General features: G+C 37.7%; 1 protein-coding gene across 2 annotated transcripts in view; it reads left to right on the forward strand.

The window, feature by feature from the left end:
• LOC121382605 (beta-hexosaminidase subunit beta-like) overlaps positions 1–17,110 on the forward strand; it is a 100,484-nt gene that overhangs the window by 52,770 nt on the left and 30,604 nt on the right. For both annotated transcript variants that reach the window (XM_041512123.1, XM_041512124.1), the window contains exons 3-4: positions 9,929–10,032; positions 15,821–16,435. In XM_041512123.1, the coding sequence (XP_041368057.1) occupies positions 9,929–10,032; positions 15,821–16,435 (719 nt within the window). The remainder of the gene's footprint in view (positions 1–9,928; positions 10,033–15,820; positions 16,436–17,110) is intronic.

A 17,110-nucleotide genomic window follows, 5' to 3' on the forward strand; every position in this document is an offset into this window, starting at 1 on the left:
GAGAGTGGTTAATTAAATTATCTATGTATTTTATTGAAAAAAAACGTTAGTCTTATTACACGTTGTGTTAAATCGCTGGTGCGTTGCGTCTTAGCAAATATCGTTATGGGAACAAAACTTGTTTTTGACACACTATCGATTCCTGTTCACTTTGAATCGCGAAGACAAACGCTCGGTGAGGCGTTGGATCCGAACTGTTAGATGCAATGGTTTGTTAGGGTTGTAAGCGCCTTGGTTATGCTGTGCTACCTTTGTAGTCTTCTTCCGTTTCTGGCCATCCAAGGACAACGTGCACGTTTTGTGCAAATAGTCTTCCACCGAATGTAATAGAGAACTGTTATAGCTTTTGTTCCGTCTTTCCTTCTTTCTTTCTTTCTCTCTTTCAAAAATGTCAATTTTTGTTCATATTTAATACATTATGTTTCAATCAAACCGAATTCAAGAGGCATATAATTGTCTGTGCTCATGGCGGGTGCTGCCGGTGGTACAGGGTATGCTAACCTTTCGTGAACACTTCGTATTATCACTGTTTAGATGATGAATCACGGGTGCATTAAGTTCTGGGTTGTGCAAGTTTAGATTTGTCATATCAGTCCTGAGAGTTCTCCTATAAACAAGAACATGTAGGATATATCGTCGTCCTACAGATAAAAGTTGAATGTATCGTCCTGGGTCCTATTAAAAAAAATATCCTAAGTTTACGTCTGCTACTAGCAGTTATACCGGTCGTGTGTTTACACGTTTTTAGCGTCTATTTCACGCAGAAAATTAAATTACATCATTATGATTACGGAAGCTGGAGTATTTTAACGACAAAAAGAAAATGAAATATGTGTTCTTTTAACTATATGTGTTGAACTATAATAGTAATAAGAATTGTGGTTTAGTCGTAGATTTACGTTTACGTGCAACACAAGGCTTACGATGTTTTGTGAAACTGGGCCTTAGGGAATATCAGTATCCTATAGACATAGACCCGACAGTGATTCATTTGGCGAGAAGGGGAGGCACGGCACATCGCCTCAAAATCCGAAAATGTCGGCTGGTTGTTTCGTATTTTTCTATAATGAGATATACCTGGTGACACGGAAGTAGTTTATTTATTTCATCGTAATCATCGTCGACGTCTGGTCATCACCATCAATTGTTTGTTGCTATTAGAAAGTCACATGGACACACCTAGTTGTCACGGCTAATTAATTTAATGAAACACTGATGGATCGATCGATCGTTACTTCCTGACAATGTCGATAGCCTTTTAAAATATTTCCGTACATCTAATCCATCGTGGTACTTGACACCAGCAATGGTACAGAAAAATACGTTGTGTCGAGTTTCAAAAACACTAAATATTGTCTAGGTGGCGTAATGGCTAAAATGTCATCGGCCTTAAGGCTGGTAGGTACTGGGTTCTCAGCCTGGTACTGCTTCCCACCCAGAGTGTCTTAATTGATATATGGGGTTGTGTCAAGCCTATACACAAATTCATTTGTCATTCATCTTTAAAGGCATATTGTCACAGATCACTCACCTATTTAATGGTCTAACAAAGTATTACCTGAACAAAAATTATTTGATTTGTCCCTAAATGTACTTTATTCAACCATCTTCATAACCACCATACTCCATTTATTAATGATATTTTGTAAAAATAATTGAATTATGGCAATGGTCCATAATTCAAAAACTAAAATTGCAGAGAGGGTTGACATGGATTTCACTCCATCATGGTTCAGTTAAGGTGATGCGATAGCTAGATTTGGTTTCCAACAATTAATGTAATTTTTATTTATTATCCATTTTTAGAGAAATAAGGTCCTTAAATCCGTGACAGTATGCCTTTAACCCCTGTCCTGAACAAACAGGTATCTAACTACGGCATTGGTAATGCCGTACAGATTGGAAAGGAGTTTATAAGATTTTTCGGTAGGTATATTCGATTTTGTTTCCACGGCATGTTTTTTTTTTTTTTTACCGTAGACACTTTCTTAAATGAAGATTTTGGTATCCGCACAAGATAGCTATGTGCTTGAACCTTTAATGACTACAACAATGGTAAAGAAAAACATGATGTCTCAGATTTCGGAAACACATAATTTTGTCATATAAAGTACAAGTCATAAATTGATTTATTGGTAGTCTTAATTTGCCACAGACATAAAACATGGTTATTGAAAAACAAAATTTATGTTATGTTTAACGGCACTACTAGAGCACATTGATTTATTAATTATCGGCTATTGGATTTCAAACATTTGGTAATTCTTTAAGTTCATAAAATACAAGATATAAATTGATTTATTACTAGGCTTTTATTGCTACAGACAAAAAAAATGGTTACTGAAACAAACCAAAACAATATTGTTTGTTATGTTTAATGGCACGGCTAGAGCACATTGATTGTATTAATCATCGGCTATTGGATGTCAAACGTTTGGTAAATCTGACAATTAGTCTTAGAGAGGAAACCAGCCACAATGTTTACATTAGTAGCAAAGGATCTTTTATATGCACTTTCCCACAGACAGGACAGCACATATCACGGAGTTATTGAAACGTGCAAATTATTTAAGGAAAATAAAATAAAACAAAGTTGTAACATTCTAAATAATTTAACAATATATGTACACAAACAATACATGCAACAAACACAGTTGAAGATTTATCAATTAATGCTATAAACATACTCGCTGTTTGTTGTGTTTGTCTGATTGTACTTGCTTTGTTAATAAGACTTAATATATATCCATAATTATTCATAATCACGCAACAACTCTAGTCACACTAGTAATGATTGATGATCGCAAGCTGATTAAATTGATATTCCGTGATGATATTACATACTCGAAACTGTCACCACTGCGCTTGGTGTTAATAATGATAAATTACTTTCCGCTTCTGAAACAAGTCCTACAGAATCCAGTCCGGAAATTATCACACAGGCAACACTGTTAAAGGGACTGTACTGAGTTTGTTGCCATTGTTAAAGACAAATTCCTGAGTTTGCTGCATTGTAAGATGTTTCCGACTAATAAAATATTTCTACGATTAAACTTGCATATTAAATATATTTTCTTGTTTAGAATATCAATGTCTGTATATTCAATGTGTTTCTGGTCGTCTTAATATTTGTAACGAGCCCAAACTGGGTTTTGTCTTCAAATAATTTCGTACGTACGAAAAAACAATATTTTAGGAAATAAAATGAAATTTAACCTAGGACAAATATTAGAACGATCAGAAACATGTTTAACATACAGCCACAAATATTTTATGCAGAAAAATATATTTGATGTGTAATTACAATCGTTAAAAGTCTCTGTTAGTCGATAACATCTCAAAAAGTTCAGCAAACTCAGGAATGTCCCTTTAAAGGCCTTTGATATTCCAGTTGTGGTGCACTGGTTGGAAGGAGAAATAAGCCAATGGGGCCTGCCGACGGGGATCGATGCTAGACCGACCGCGCATCAGGCGAACGCTTTTCCACTGGGTTTCCCCTGCATGTGCTGTAACCTCACCGTGGTACAGGGATGTAACATTCTCTTTGAGAATGGCCAATACAGCACAAATAAATTTAGAGTAAAAGTCAGTATCTATCTGTGATATTTGTGTTTTTGCACGGTTCTTTACACTGTGTTTTTGTTTAAATCTTGAATTTCTATATTGATGTTGATCATCACTTTATTTGCATTACCATAGTTTGACACCCAATAGCCGATGTATTTTTCGTGCTGGGGTGTCGTTAAACATTCATTCATTCATTCATTCATTCCACTGGGTTACGTCCAATCCCATGGTCCTCTGAACACACTGTACTGTACTTCTGTGTGAAGCAGACAATTTTTCTTTATTAGAAATGAATGTCTGACCATCCCAATGGTCATTGGTTGTTCTAATATGTTTATACAAGCTCATGATCAACTTCATTTGCGCGTTCTGACATAAAACGTTTAGTCTAGATCCTGATCTCTAATGACGTTAAACAATCTTATAATCACAGGGCCAGGCACTAAGCTAATAAAACTGTTACAGTCTAGACTCAATATTCTAACAGTAAAGTAACGTTTGTTTTATTTAACGACGCCACTAGATCACATTGATTTTTTTATCTTATCATCGGCTATTGGACGTCAAACATATGGTCATTCTGACACTGTTTTTTAGAAGAAATCCGATGTCGCCACATGGGCTACTATTTTACGACAGGCAGCAAGGGATCTTTTATTTGCGCTTCCCACAAGCAGGATAGTACAAACCGTGGCCTTTGTTGAACCAGTTATGGATCACTGGTCGGTGCAAGTGGTTTACACCTACTCACTGAGCCTTGCGGAGCACTCACTCAGGGTTTGGAGTCGGTATCTGGATTAAAAATCCCATGCCTCGACTGGGATCCGAATCCAGTACCTACCAGCCTGTAGACAACGAAGCCACCGAGGCCGGTCAATATTCTAACAGAGTCTGATAGTTTAAAGGGACATTCCTGAGTTTTCTGAGTTTCCGACTAATAAAATATTTCTACGAATAAACTTGCATATTAAATGTATTTTCTTGTTTAGAATATCAGTATCTGTATATTCAATGTCTTTCTGGTCGTCTTAATATTTGTAAGAAGCCCAAACTGGATTCTGTTTTCAAATAATTTCGTGTTGTTGAAATAAAATAAAATTTAACCTAGTACAAATATTAGAACGATCAGAAACATGTTTAATATACAACCACTAATATTTTATGCAGAAAAATATATTTGATATATAATTACAATCGCTAAAAAGTCTCTGTTAGTCGATAACATCTTAAAAATTGAAGCAAACTCAGGAATGTCCCTTTAACGTCATGGCAACGCCATACACATTGTACGAGTGTAGAAATTTGAGTCTAGACTCTAAACATTGTATAAGCACGGGTCCTGGTCCCTAGCGTATACAACTTTTAGTCTTGACTCGAGGCTCTAATAGAGTCTGATACGTCAACGCCATGGAAACGCCATTGAATGCATGCGACGAATTATCGCCAGGAATTGTTCGATTCACTCCTTAGTTATTTTAGGTTAGGTATAGCCATATATAGACAGGATAGGCGATGTCGCATGATTTGACATTCAAGTAATTGACTGACATTTGAACTTGGGTTTTAGGGGTTGGATATTAACAGGCCTATAGGAAAGCTATCTGGAGTTGGGGGGTGTCCAATCACAATCTCTAGTCGTGGGCACAAGCCAGATTTGTATTTTTATTTATATATAATAGGACACAAAACGTGCATTTTCTTTCTAGAATCGAGGTCACAGGCCCCACCCGGTTTCTACGGGTCTTATAAACCCACTGATTAATTAAAGTTTGTTTTGTTTAACGACACCACTAAAGCACATTGATTAATTAATCATCGGCTATTGGATGTAGAACATTTGGTAATTTCTGACTCGTAGTCAGAGGAAACCCTCTGTGCAGCAAGTGATCTTTTATATGCACTTTCCCACATACCACGGCTTTTCACCAGTTGTGGTGCACTGGTTGAAACGAGAAGAAACCCAATCAGTTGAATGGAACCATAAAGGTGATTCGATCCTGCGACGCAAGCACTTCAAGCGAGCACTTACCGACTGAGCTAAATCACCCCCACCCCCACACTGATTAAATAAATGTGCTTACTAGGGAACTTAAAGTATATTTTCACACCTTTCTTTAACACTAGCTTCCTTGAAAGAATAACGTCCCCCCCCCCCCCCTCTCTCTCTCTCTCTCTCTCTCTCTCTCTCTCTCTCTCTCTCTCTCTCTCTCTCTCTCTCTCTCTCTCTCTCTCTCTCTCTCTCTCTCTCTCTCTCTCTTTGTAGTGTTATAGTTTGTAACAAACCAAACTAAAACATCAACATAATACCACTAACTGTTAGTGTTGTTCATTTTCTGTCACAAGACATCAACGCAAACTTTCACAATAACACTTTACATTAAGCATATGTTGCCAAACATGGAAATTAGCATGCGTTACAGAAAACCCTTACAGAAAAACTGTTTACGTCGTTTGTCACAATATGGTACAATGCGAACTTAATCTGATAAGAGATATAAACACCGCCAAGCTGACACATGCTTGCCCCGGACACACGACGCAGAGTGCAGGTGATCATATGCATATATCGGTTAGGTTTAGTATTCATTTTGTTTTATTCGTGAGTCCTCAATAACAATATGTCACATTCATTTTTAAACATCTGGCACTACTACGTCTATGAGCGTTTCATAAAGCCGGGGAGTGCTTGCGGCCATGGAACACAGGCCCAGTTTCACAAAAGAAGCGCAGCTACGCGTACAATTGTATACTGATGGAAAGAAATAAGGGAACATATGAAATTGTAGACCAAATTTAATTCACTACTAGCGTAGTAATGTCTGTATTTCATACCAAGTTGTAATGTGGGACTGAATGTCTGTAATGTTGAATGTGCTGCCTGTATGTTCCCAGTCAACTTCTGACAATATGAATTGATATTTGATGCAGTCATTATTTCTTGTTGCTATCTGTGTGATCCTTTATTTCTTTCAATCAGTATATTCAGTGTTTTACGGACAGTGTACATGGTTATTTAGGAGACAGGCGGATTCCTTTTTCCTTTTTTTTGTTTTGTTTTTTTGTTGGGGGGGGGGAGGAGTGGTGGGGGTCTTTTTTGGGGGGGTTGATTTTTTTTGGTTGTTGTTGGGGGGGTGGGGTGGGTTGGTAGGTTGCTAGTTGTTTTGTTTACCGCAGCTACGTTATGCTTATAGTAATACACCTTGTTGCAGACATCTAGTAGAAGTAAGTTTGAAACTTTGTTTACGTATTTACAATGGGTATTTCGCATGACAAGATCACAACTATAGTTCTTACTCAAATATACACAGCATAACTCGACCCACTGTTTAAAACGAAGTCACATAGTAATAACACGACTAAACATAATAAAACTTATAACATTTTTACATGTCAGTATTTAGTATTAGAGATATGTTTCTCTGGTTTATTGAATTTCTTAAATTAATTTTTAAATTTTACTGAGGTTGCGTTTATTATTGCTATTAAAGGAAGGAAGGAAATGTTTTATTTCACGACGCACTCAACACATTTTATTTACGGTTATATGGCGTCAGTCATATGGTTAAGGACCACACAGATATTGAGAGAGGAAACCCGCTCTCGCCACTTCATGGGCTACTCTTTTCGATTAGCAGCAAGGGATCTTTTATATGCACCATTCCATAGACAGGATAGCACATACCACGGCCTTTGGTGTACCAGTCTTGGTGCACTGGCTGGAGCGAGAAACAGCGCAATGGGCCCACTGACGGAGATCGATCCCAAACCGACCGCGCATCAAGCGAGCGCTGTACCACGGGCCACGCCTCGCCCCAAACTATTAAAGAGTTCATTGTATTTTAGTGCGCTAGATTGAGTTGGGGGGGGGGGGGGGGGGGGGGGAGGGGGTAATTTTTTTAATAATAAGATGGCTTTTTAAGTCTTTTGCGTGTGTTCATAAAATATTCTTTTCCAAAAAAGTAGGGGAACTCTAATAAGAATTTACAATTGCCAAAATTGTAAGGTATATTAGCTGTGGGGAATGGTTATATGATAATAGTGAATTAATTGGGCAAACATTACAACTGGCAGTTCAGTATTACAGTAGGTTTTATGACCACCAAAGATATTGAAGGACGATTGGGGTCAGAAGTGAAATTTGAAAGTTAAAAATGACTAAAAACAAAACAATAACAACTGCATGATCACCAGAATGGAACATTTTGACAGAAATAATGTTCCACGGTGGTTAATGGACCTTCCTGCAAATTGTCAAAATCGATAATGACATCCCACGCACGTGTACGGGGCAACTGCGTGATGCATGTGCAAACTATGGAATGTGTTTCGGTGTGTTGATAAACAGACCTGAACGTTCTTTACTAGGATGTTTGTGGTCAAAACGTATGTTCGGTCTAATAGTTGATATTAGCATTAATATTTCAGGTTCTCTTACTTTTTTGGAAGAGTATAGTTACGTTTAAATAAATAGTGATATTCATCTGCAATAGCATTTCCTTCGCACGATGTGCATAGTCTGTTTTCGAGTGGGGTGCTGTTCCAATGTCCTGTTTCTATGGGTAAATAATGAGTACATTTATTTCAATTTGAGAAGGATGGTCCAAATATTGATGGGTAATTTTACAATTTTTCAAATTTAAGGTTTATTTTAAAATGATATATGTTTTAAGTTTAAATGTTGACTGGATGTTGTTATTCCGTGTTTGAAAGTATGTTCAGTTATAGTAGTATATGGGAAATATTTCACACACACAGTCGAGACTGTATATAACGCCACCTGTCCATAACGGCCACCATAATTCCTGCCCATTGCATTTCCTTTATGTTACCTGTATATAACGGTCACCTGTTCAGTGCAGCCAATGGCCACTGTTTTTGGACAAAAATGAATGGTTGAACCTGCTATAACGGCCACAAAATTACAATGACCACTATTTTTTGTCGAAATTAACAGTTGAACTTGCCATAACGGTCACAAGATATATACATGTACGTGTATTGACCTGCGCCGTCACAATATAAAGTTATTGTTTTACTTAAGTTGAAATAAAACAGATGCATGATCCAGTAATATGTTCGGTCATTTAATTTACAAGGCGACTTGTTATTGGTTGAAGTAAGACTTGCACTGAACTTACATATATATTCGACTGTGTGTGTGATTGTTGCTAGTCAAACAAGCAGTTCCGACAATCTGCCGCCATGTTTGTTCAGCCATTACATATCGGCAATCTAACATTTTTGTTACTGTATAATGATTTCTTACCTGCAACCTATTGCGTGTTGTGCATTAATTTAAAGGGACATTCCTGAGTTTGCTGCATTGTAAGAAGGAAGGAAGGAAATGTTTTATTTAACGACGCACTCAACACATTTTATTTACGGTTATATGGCGTCAGACATATGGTTAAGGACCACACAGATATTGAAGGAGGAAACCCGCTGTCTCCACTTCATGGGCTACTCTTTTTCGATTGGCAGCAAGGGATCTTTTATATGCACCATCCCATAGACAGGATAGCACATACCACGGCATTTGATGTACCAGTCGTGTTGCATTGTAAGATGTTTCCAACTAATAAAATATTTCTACGATTAAACTTACAAATTAATATATTTTCTTGTTTAAAATATCAATGTCTGTACATATAATGTGTTTCTGGTCGTCTTAATATTTGTAAGGAGCCAAACTGGATTCTGTTTTCAAATAATTTCGTACGTACGAAAAATAATATTTTAGGAAATAAAATTAAATATAACCTAGTAAAAATATTAGAACGATCAGAAACACGTTTAATGTATAGCCACTAATATTTTATGCAGAAAAATATATTTGATATGTAATTACAATCGTTAAAAAAGCTCGGTTAGTTGGAATAAAAATAATTCATACATACGAAATTAATTTAGACTAAAATCGATATTGAAATACTAAAAAATATTACGTTATCCAGAAATGCATTGATTAAACAAATGGATAATATCTGAACAAAGAAAATCGATGGAAAACCGCATGAATTATTTCGAGGGTTTGTGTTATGTTCATTGAGACGTATGTACTCTCGTAAGATGACACTAAGTTTGATTGTTGGGGGGGGGGGTGGGGGGGGGGTCTTTATGTTTTGTCTACGCCCCTCCTTTCAATTACCATCCAATTTGATGATTCGAAACCGACATGCCAGATTAACATGTATTTAAAAGGTTTAATCAATCACTAAAAATCTATAAATGTAATGTTGTTTTGTTTCCTTTTTTTGTTGTTGTTACTGTTGCCATTTCCATTTCGTTCGTTTCCGTTCTTTCTTTCTAATAAACAGCTTACTCTAGTTTTTTCCTAGTATATATTTTTTTCATTTTTCAGTTCAGGACGCTGTAACACGGTGTTCAAGTGTCTTCTGCCATTATTGATTTATTCCCTTACAACGTCGACAACAGCCGCTGATACGCACAACCATGTACATCAAGGTAACTCGCGCGTCACTTTGTCAGATGAACGGGATTAACGGGGGTTTACTGCAATCGTTAAGATGTTGCCGACTAAGAGAGATTTTTGAAAACGACTATAATTATGTACTGACTGTATATTAAATGTGTTTCTGATACTAGTATTTTTACTAGTGCTGCATCGATAAACCGGTATACCGTGATCACTGGCGTAGGAAGCGGGGGACAAAGGGGCATATGCCCCTCCCCACACTTTTAAGATATTTTGCTTTATATTTGCTTCATAATAGTGTAAAATTGTGTAAATATAAAAGTGTGCCCCCCCCCCCCCCCCACACACACACACACTTTTTGGCACCTTCCTACGCCACTGCGCTGTGTCATGGCATGTCATGTCATAGGGTTTTACGTGCACATTCAGAACAAGCTGTTGTAGCGCACGCCTGTCGTGGGCACAAGAGCCGGCCTTGGCCGGCTCCTCCGTCCATGACAGGAAAGGTGGGGGGAGGGGAGAGGAGGGACCGCCTGCACTGGCAGGTGCAAGGGAGCACCAGCAGCCCGATCAAATCGGTAGCAGGCGGGTGGGGGTGGTGCTATGGAATATGAATGGAGCAGTTAAATGTCAAAGAGAAAAGGGTGCGCAATTTTGATTGAGGGATGCGCGGTTTGTCATCAGCCTGATACAAACCGCGGTACAGTTTTAATTTGTCGCGACTTTTACAGAGAGAAACGAATTTACAAAGCCTGTTTATGTCTTAAACGCGTGTAACTACAGACATTAACAATGCCTAAAACACCTGTCTTTAACGAAAACAAACAGTCTTCGTAAATTTAGCCCTTATTGTTTCCTTGTATATTATTTGATGGGAAATAGGCAAACAAAGATATCCCCCAGCATTTTGTTAATAATTAGCGTTGACACGAAATGGCAGCCGGTGAAGCTTTTTGTCCTAGGAGATGTTATCGAAGTCTAAATAGCTGACAATCGAGCAGGTGGAATCTTTGCCACTGTATAGTCTTTCGACGATTTCTGTCTGGACAAAAGGTGGGGAAATTTACCAGTAATTAAAGGTAGGAGAGTAAATGTTAACCATGTGTTTCGGACTTTAGAGCAAGTGAAAGTCAAATTCACCCATGCTGTCAAAGGCCGCAACGGTGTCATTTACCATTAATTTTCTGGACACAATAATTAATACGCGTACGTTATATATGGGACTTAAAATTAAAACCTTTTATTCCTTTTTTAAAAATTTATTCCAGTATGTTAAATGTACACAATTTGATTTTTTTTTCGCCGGGATTTTGGTGGGGGTGGGGATGGTCATATTTTGATGTTTATCGTTCTGCGTTCATGATTCAAGATAAACACATACAAACGCCACCATGTTGATTTGTTTATGCTATTTGGAAAATGTCACCTTTTAACTATTATAAGTTGTAGAAGCATCACGAGGGGTATATGGCTTTTTATGTACCCTATGTATGTTCTTTTACCCCGAGCCGAAGGCGAGGGGGTAAAAGAGCACACAGAGGGTACATAAAAAGCCATATACCCCGAGAGATGTTTCTACAACGAATTTATCTTGCCGACATGTTAAACCATATAGCCAAATAATCAAAATAACGCCAGACAATAATTGTTAACGATTTATTAACTGAGCCGTACCACGCGGACGCGAACGAAACCACTTGCCAGTGACGAAAAATAGTTCCATCGATAAACGAGTTTTTAACTTCAAATGTTTGTAATACGAAATTGTCTGAAACAGATATTAATAAAAATAAATTTTTTTTTTTTTTTTTATCAGAAATGTATGTAATAAAAAATTAAATAATAGTAAAAAAATAAATAAAAAATGTTGCTAATCGCGCATTAATACAATAACACCACGACCGTAATTAGGTGGCCGAGTTCAACATTGCAGCTTTTAAAAGTATTGAGATAGTGTATTTTATAGTAAAAATTAAATTAATTATGTATACTTGATTGATTATCAATGTTATTTATAATCTAAATATTGCTTTAGCATTTACTGGGGTGGCTGGAAACTGTTGGAAATTACAGACGGGGTATAAGAGAATTTGGCTCCGCCCACAGGGTTATAAGGGATTTGTCCAACGGCAAACAACCAATGAGATTAAAGAATTTTACATGAAGGCGAGATAATACAGTTTATACATACCTTTTTTATTTATTATTCCCTTCACCACCCCCCCCCCCCCCCCCCCCCCCCCCCCCACCCAACCCCCACCCCAGGATATAGTGATGACGTCACTTGGGACCGATTGACTATTTTATTTCCCACCACCCCTGGTACCACCATAAGCTATATATATATATAATCATTTCATCTGGGGGACAATGTAACAGCACAGACAGCGACTCTGAATCCTGATATACCGATTTTCTTGAGAAAAATATGGACTAAATAATTTAGTATGATAAACTGGAACTAATAACTAAAGCTTAATATAAAATTTATCCTTCTGCTTTCATTTGAAACAAATTGAAATTAAAATTAAATAATATCAACTATATTGCATTAGATATCGCAATATGGATTTGACCGTATCACTGCACCCCTAATTTTCATTAGGTCATTTTATTTCCTAATATATATTGTTTCGTACGTACGAAAGTATTTGGATACCAAATCCAGTTAAACAAATTAAGACGATCAGAAACACATTGAATATACGCACACTGATATTCTAAACTAGAAACTATTCTTTATATGCCCTTCCCTACAATCAGGAATAGCACATGCTACACATCCTTTGAAGGGACATTCCTGAGTTTGATGCATTATAAGATGTTTCCGACTAATAAGATATTTCTACGATTAAACTTACATATTGAATATATTTTCTTGCTTAGAATTTCAGTGTCTGTATATTCAATGTTTCTGGTCGTCTTAATATTTGTAAGAAGCCCAAACTGGATTTTGTCTTCAAATAATTTCGTACATATACGAACAAAATAATATTTTAGGAAATAAATTTAACCTAGTATAAATATTAAAACGATCAGAAACACGTTTGTCACGGGGATCCTATAATACCCGTAACTGAATAAAACACGATTATCCAAATATCTCTCCTAACTGTATCTCTATTAGATCTCTCTGTATCGGGCAGTCAAATACCCGAGTGGCTCGGCTCTAGGTATAATCAGAGATAGATCTTAAGTAAATATATATAATATAGCACGTTTAGTTCACTAGAAAACACAACAAAACACAATACACTTTGGAATCTGTATTAACACTACGCTGACAAATATATTTTCCGCAGTTAATTAATTAACAACAACAATATAATAACAACCCAGAGCTAATCACTTAATTAGTTAATCACTAGGTGTCTACTTTACACAATATTCTAATCACTTCACCGTGATACAACACGCACACGTGTGATAATTGAGAAACGCTGCCAGGGGAACTTAATTAATAAAGGAATTACAACTCTATTCCTAACGGGTTAATTTTTAATTAACCCTTAACTACTCATTCAGTAACCTTGTAATACAGAATTAATACTGGTACATATCACAATAAAGACAATAACCTACTTTACCTAGGTCCTCTAGGATGACTGGCTAAGCTTTAATATTTTAGACAGTGACGCCTAAAACAATTTACTTCGTCAGATTACCGAAGACACTGTCTAAATAATATTGGTATAATACAGTATTAAAATATTTAAAGTCACATCAATCACATCAAGGTTATACATATATTTACCAGTCCTGACGGACTACGTTCCCCGGGAGCCTCCCAATGTTTCTCCTCGATATTTCTAAAATCCTGTCTATTTATTCAAAAATCTCAGCGACAGCGAATATCGCCTGGGGGCACAACGCGGTACCTCACCTATCATGTGATATTTCCACAACTCCCAGAGTCGGAATATTTTCTTAGATGACCAGACTTACTGTCGCCAGTTCGCTAGCAATACCCCGGTCATAAACCGCACTGCCGGAGTTATTACGTAACTACTGGCCACATGGCCTCCACAGCTGGTCTAAGTGCATATTGGGATGCACGGTCGCGCGGAGGTATTACGTAACCAAGCTGCACACGGCCCTCTAAAACAATTAACATTGCCACAGGCGAAAAGATAAGAGCATGTTCCGTCACAACGTTTAATATACAGCCACTAATATTTTATGCAAATATAATTACAATCGTTAAAACGTCTTTATTAGTCGATAACATCTTAAAAACTGCAGCAAGCTCAGGAATGTCCCTTTAACATGCCAATCGTGAACACTGGGGCATTGTTTGGACAAGACGAACTCGATGATTCCACCAGGTAGTTTTCTATTGAGCTGCATATTAACCAGTCATGAAGGTTTAGCTGTTACACACGTTGACAGTTCTATGTGTAAGTATCTGGCTTTGTTGACAACTTTTCCAATCAATATAATGATTTCTTACTGTTGTAAAGAACACCATGTGAGATTTATGGTATCGCACAACGTTAGGCTAAATGTATCGATCAACTTAAAGACATCTGTTTCGCGGATTCATAGAGATGACATAGATGCCAAAGCTAACCCGTCCAGTGACTTTAACACTAATAAAACGATTCTTGTGTGTGTCTTTGTTTTTAACTCTGTCGTAAATATACTGATAGAAAGAAATAAGGTATCACATAAAAAAGTTAAGTTTTCTTTATAAGTTGATATATCAGTCGTGGTGCACTGGCTGGAACGAGAAATAGCCGAATGGATTCACTGACGGGGATCGATCCCACGCCGACTGCGCATCAAGCGATCGCTTTACCACTGGGCTACGTCCCACCCCGGTATCACATAAACACCAACGGGAAGAAATGACTGCATCAAAAACACTCATCTATATAGTGTCAGAAAGTTAACTGTGTTACTACTATAACTGTGTTACTGATATTCAGTCCCATATTGTATCCTTGAAATTTATGGCATATTACGACGCTAGTAATGATTGAACTTTGGTCTAGAATACTAAGAGTTCCCTTATTTATTTATTTCAGTATAAATTTAAATTATGTGGTTTCCTACGAGCATTAATAATATTAAAGGGACATTCCTGAGTTTGCTGCCATTTTTAAGATGTTATCGACTAACAAATGTTTTTTAACGATTGTAATTACATATCAAATATATTTTCCTGCACAACATATTAGTTGCTGTATATTAAACGTGTTTCTGATCGTTCGAATATTTGTACTAGAGTAAATTTTATTTTATTTCCTAAAATAATTTTACGAAATTATTTGAAGACAAAATCCAGTTTGGGCTTTTTACAAATATTAAGACGACCACAAATACATTGAATATACAGACATTGATATCCTAAAGAACAAAATAGATTTAATATGTAAGTTTAATCGTAGAAATATTTTATTAGTCGGAAACATTTTACAATGCAGCAAACTCAGGAATGTCCCTTTAAACCAAATGTAAACTACTGCATTTACCCACACCAAGAGACGTAGGCCATGGGCACTGGCCCTGTTTTAGTGTAGTCGTCGTAGGACTGAGTATGTTCTGAGCCTAAATGTTACAGTTATAATCCTAACATAATTATAGATTGCTAAACTCTTACACAGTTAGTCGATGGTTCAACCCCCCCCCCCCCCCCCCCCCCCCCCCCCCCCCATCCTTGCTACTAATGGGAAAATGTAGCCTCTAAAGACTCCGAGTCAAACATTACGAAATGTTTGACACCCAACAACCGACGATTAATTAATTAATTGATGTGCTCTACTGGTATCGTTAAACAATATCAAAATGCTTGTTTAGCCTCATTTTCTGTTGCAGGTCATGTCGACCACGAACACCCCCACGTCCACCACAACCCAGTGTTCGAGTTCGCGCAGGGACGGCGTCGACAACAACCCCCTGCGTCGCCGGCCACGAGCTCGGACGAGTTGACCAACATGTACAACCGGCTCAAAGCGTTCCACCAAGGCGTCCACCCACGGACCGACACGAAGTCTGGCGGACTCCGAATCAACTGGAGTAAAGACATGTTCTTCCTCCTGTTCGGGCGACAGATGTACGCCGAGCCGTTCGGGGTGCGCCGGTCACCACACCCCAGCACGGGCTCTCCGTGGCCGCTGCCGAAGAGGTACGCCCGGAACGATAAGATGATATATCGAATAGACGAAGACCATTTTGAAATTAGGACCGACTCTGCCGGATGTGACGTAATGGAGGAAGCTGTCGTTAGATACACCAAACGCATTGTGCTCAATTCGCTGGAGGATCTGTATGATAATTTGCAGAATGCAGAAGCCACCACCTTGAACGACCCGCGAGGAAAATACTCCACGGATTTGTATGTGAATGCGCCCGTTATATCGGCCCTGAATGTGTATATTAAGAAACCGTGTAAAGACGTCACGTATCCTTCAATCACCTCAGATGAATCATGTAAGTATAGTTTCGTCTTAGTGGTCCTGAACCCGTGCTTACAAAACGTTTAGAAAACACAATCCAGACACAATCTCAATTGACGTCACACGAATGCAATTTGTATGGCCTTGTCATGAGGTTAAACGCTCAGACTCTATTAGAGTCTTGAGTCTGGACTCTACGGGACGATTTCATATGCCTGGGTTTCGTAACACCATATGAAATAGGCCCCAAAAGTTTTATAAACACCAGGCCAAGTCTTTATTTTACTTCTTTAAAACAAAAAGAAACAAACAACAAATAAACAAACAAACCGAACATCAGGAACGATCAGGCGCGTGTACAGTAATTTTAGCAGTGGGCGTCTAACTGTGGCGACCGATGTGTATGAGGGATCAAGTCATGCTCCCCCGGAAAATATATTTTATGTTTTCTTTACGTCAGCATGAAAACAAACTCAAACAGATTACATTTATAGTTAAATCTTTGAAGGAAATTATTTAACGACGCACTCAACACATACAGGTATTTCAACTCTTAACGAGAGGGAACGTCCATTCATTTACGTTGAAATGGATTAATGTTCTGTCACTGGCGTAGACTTCAACCGCAACCCACCCCAATTACTCTTCGATTTCCCCACCACGCTGGAGCCTATATATTTTTATGTCGCCTCGTAATATGACAAATTAA

The sequence above is a fragment of the Gigantopelta aegis genome, chromosome 10, assembly GCF_016097555.1.
Source record: "Gigantopelta aegis isolate Gae_Host chromosome 10, Gae_host_genome, whole genome shotgun sequence".
In the NCBI taxonomy this organism is placed as follows: Eukaryota; Metazoa; Mollusca; class Gastropoda; order Neomphalida; family Peltospiridae; genus Gigantopelta; species Gigantopelta aegis.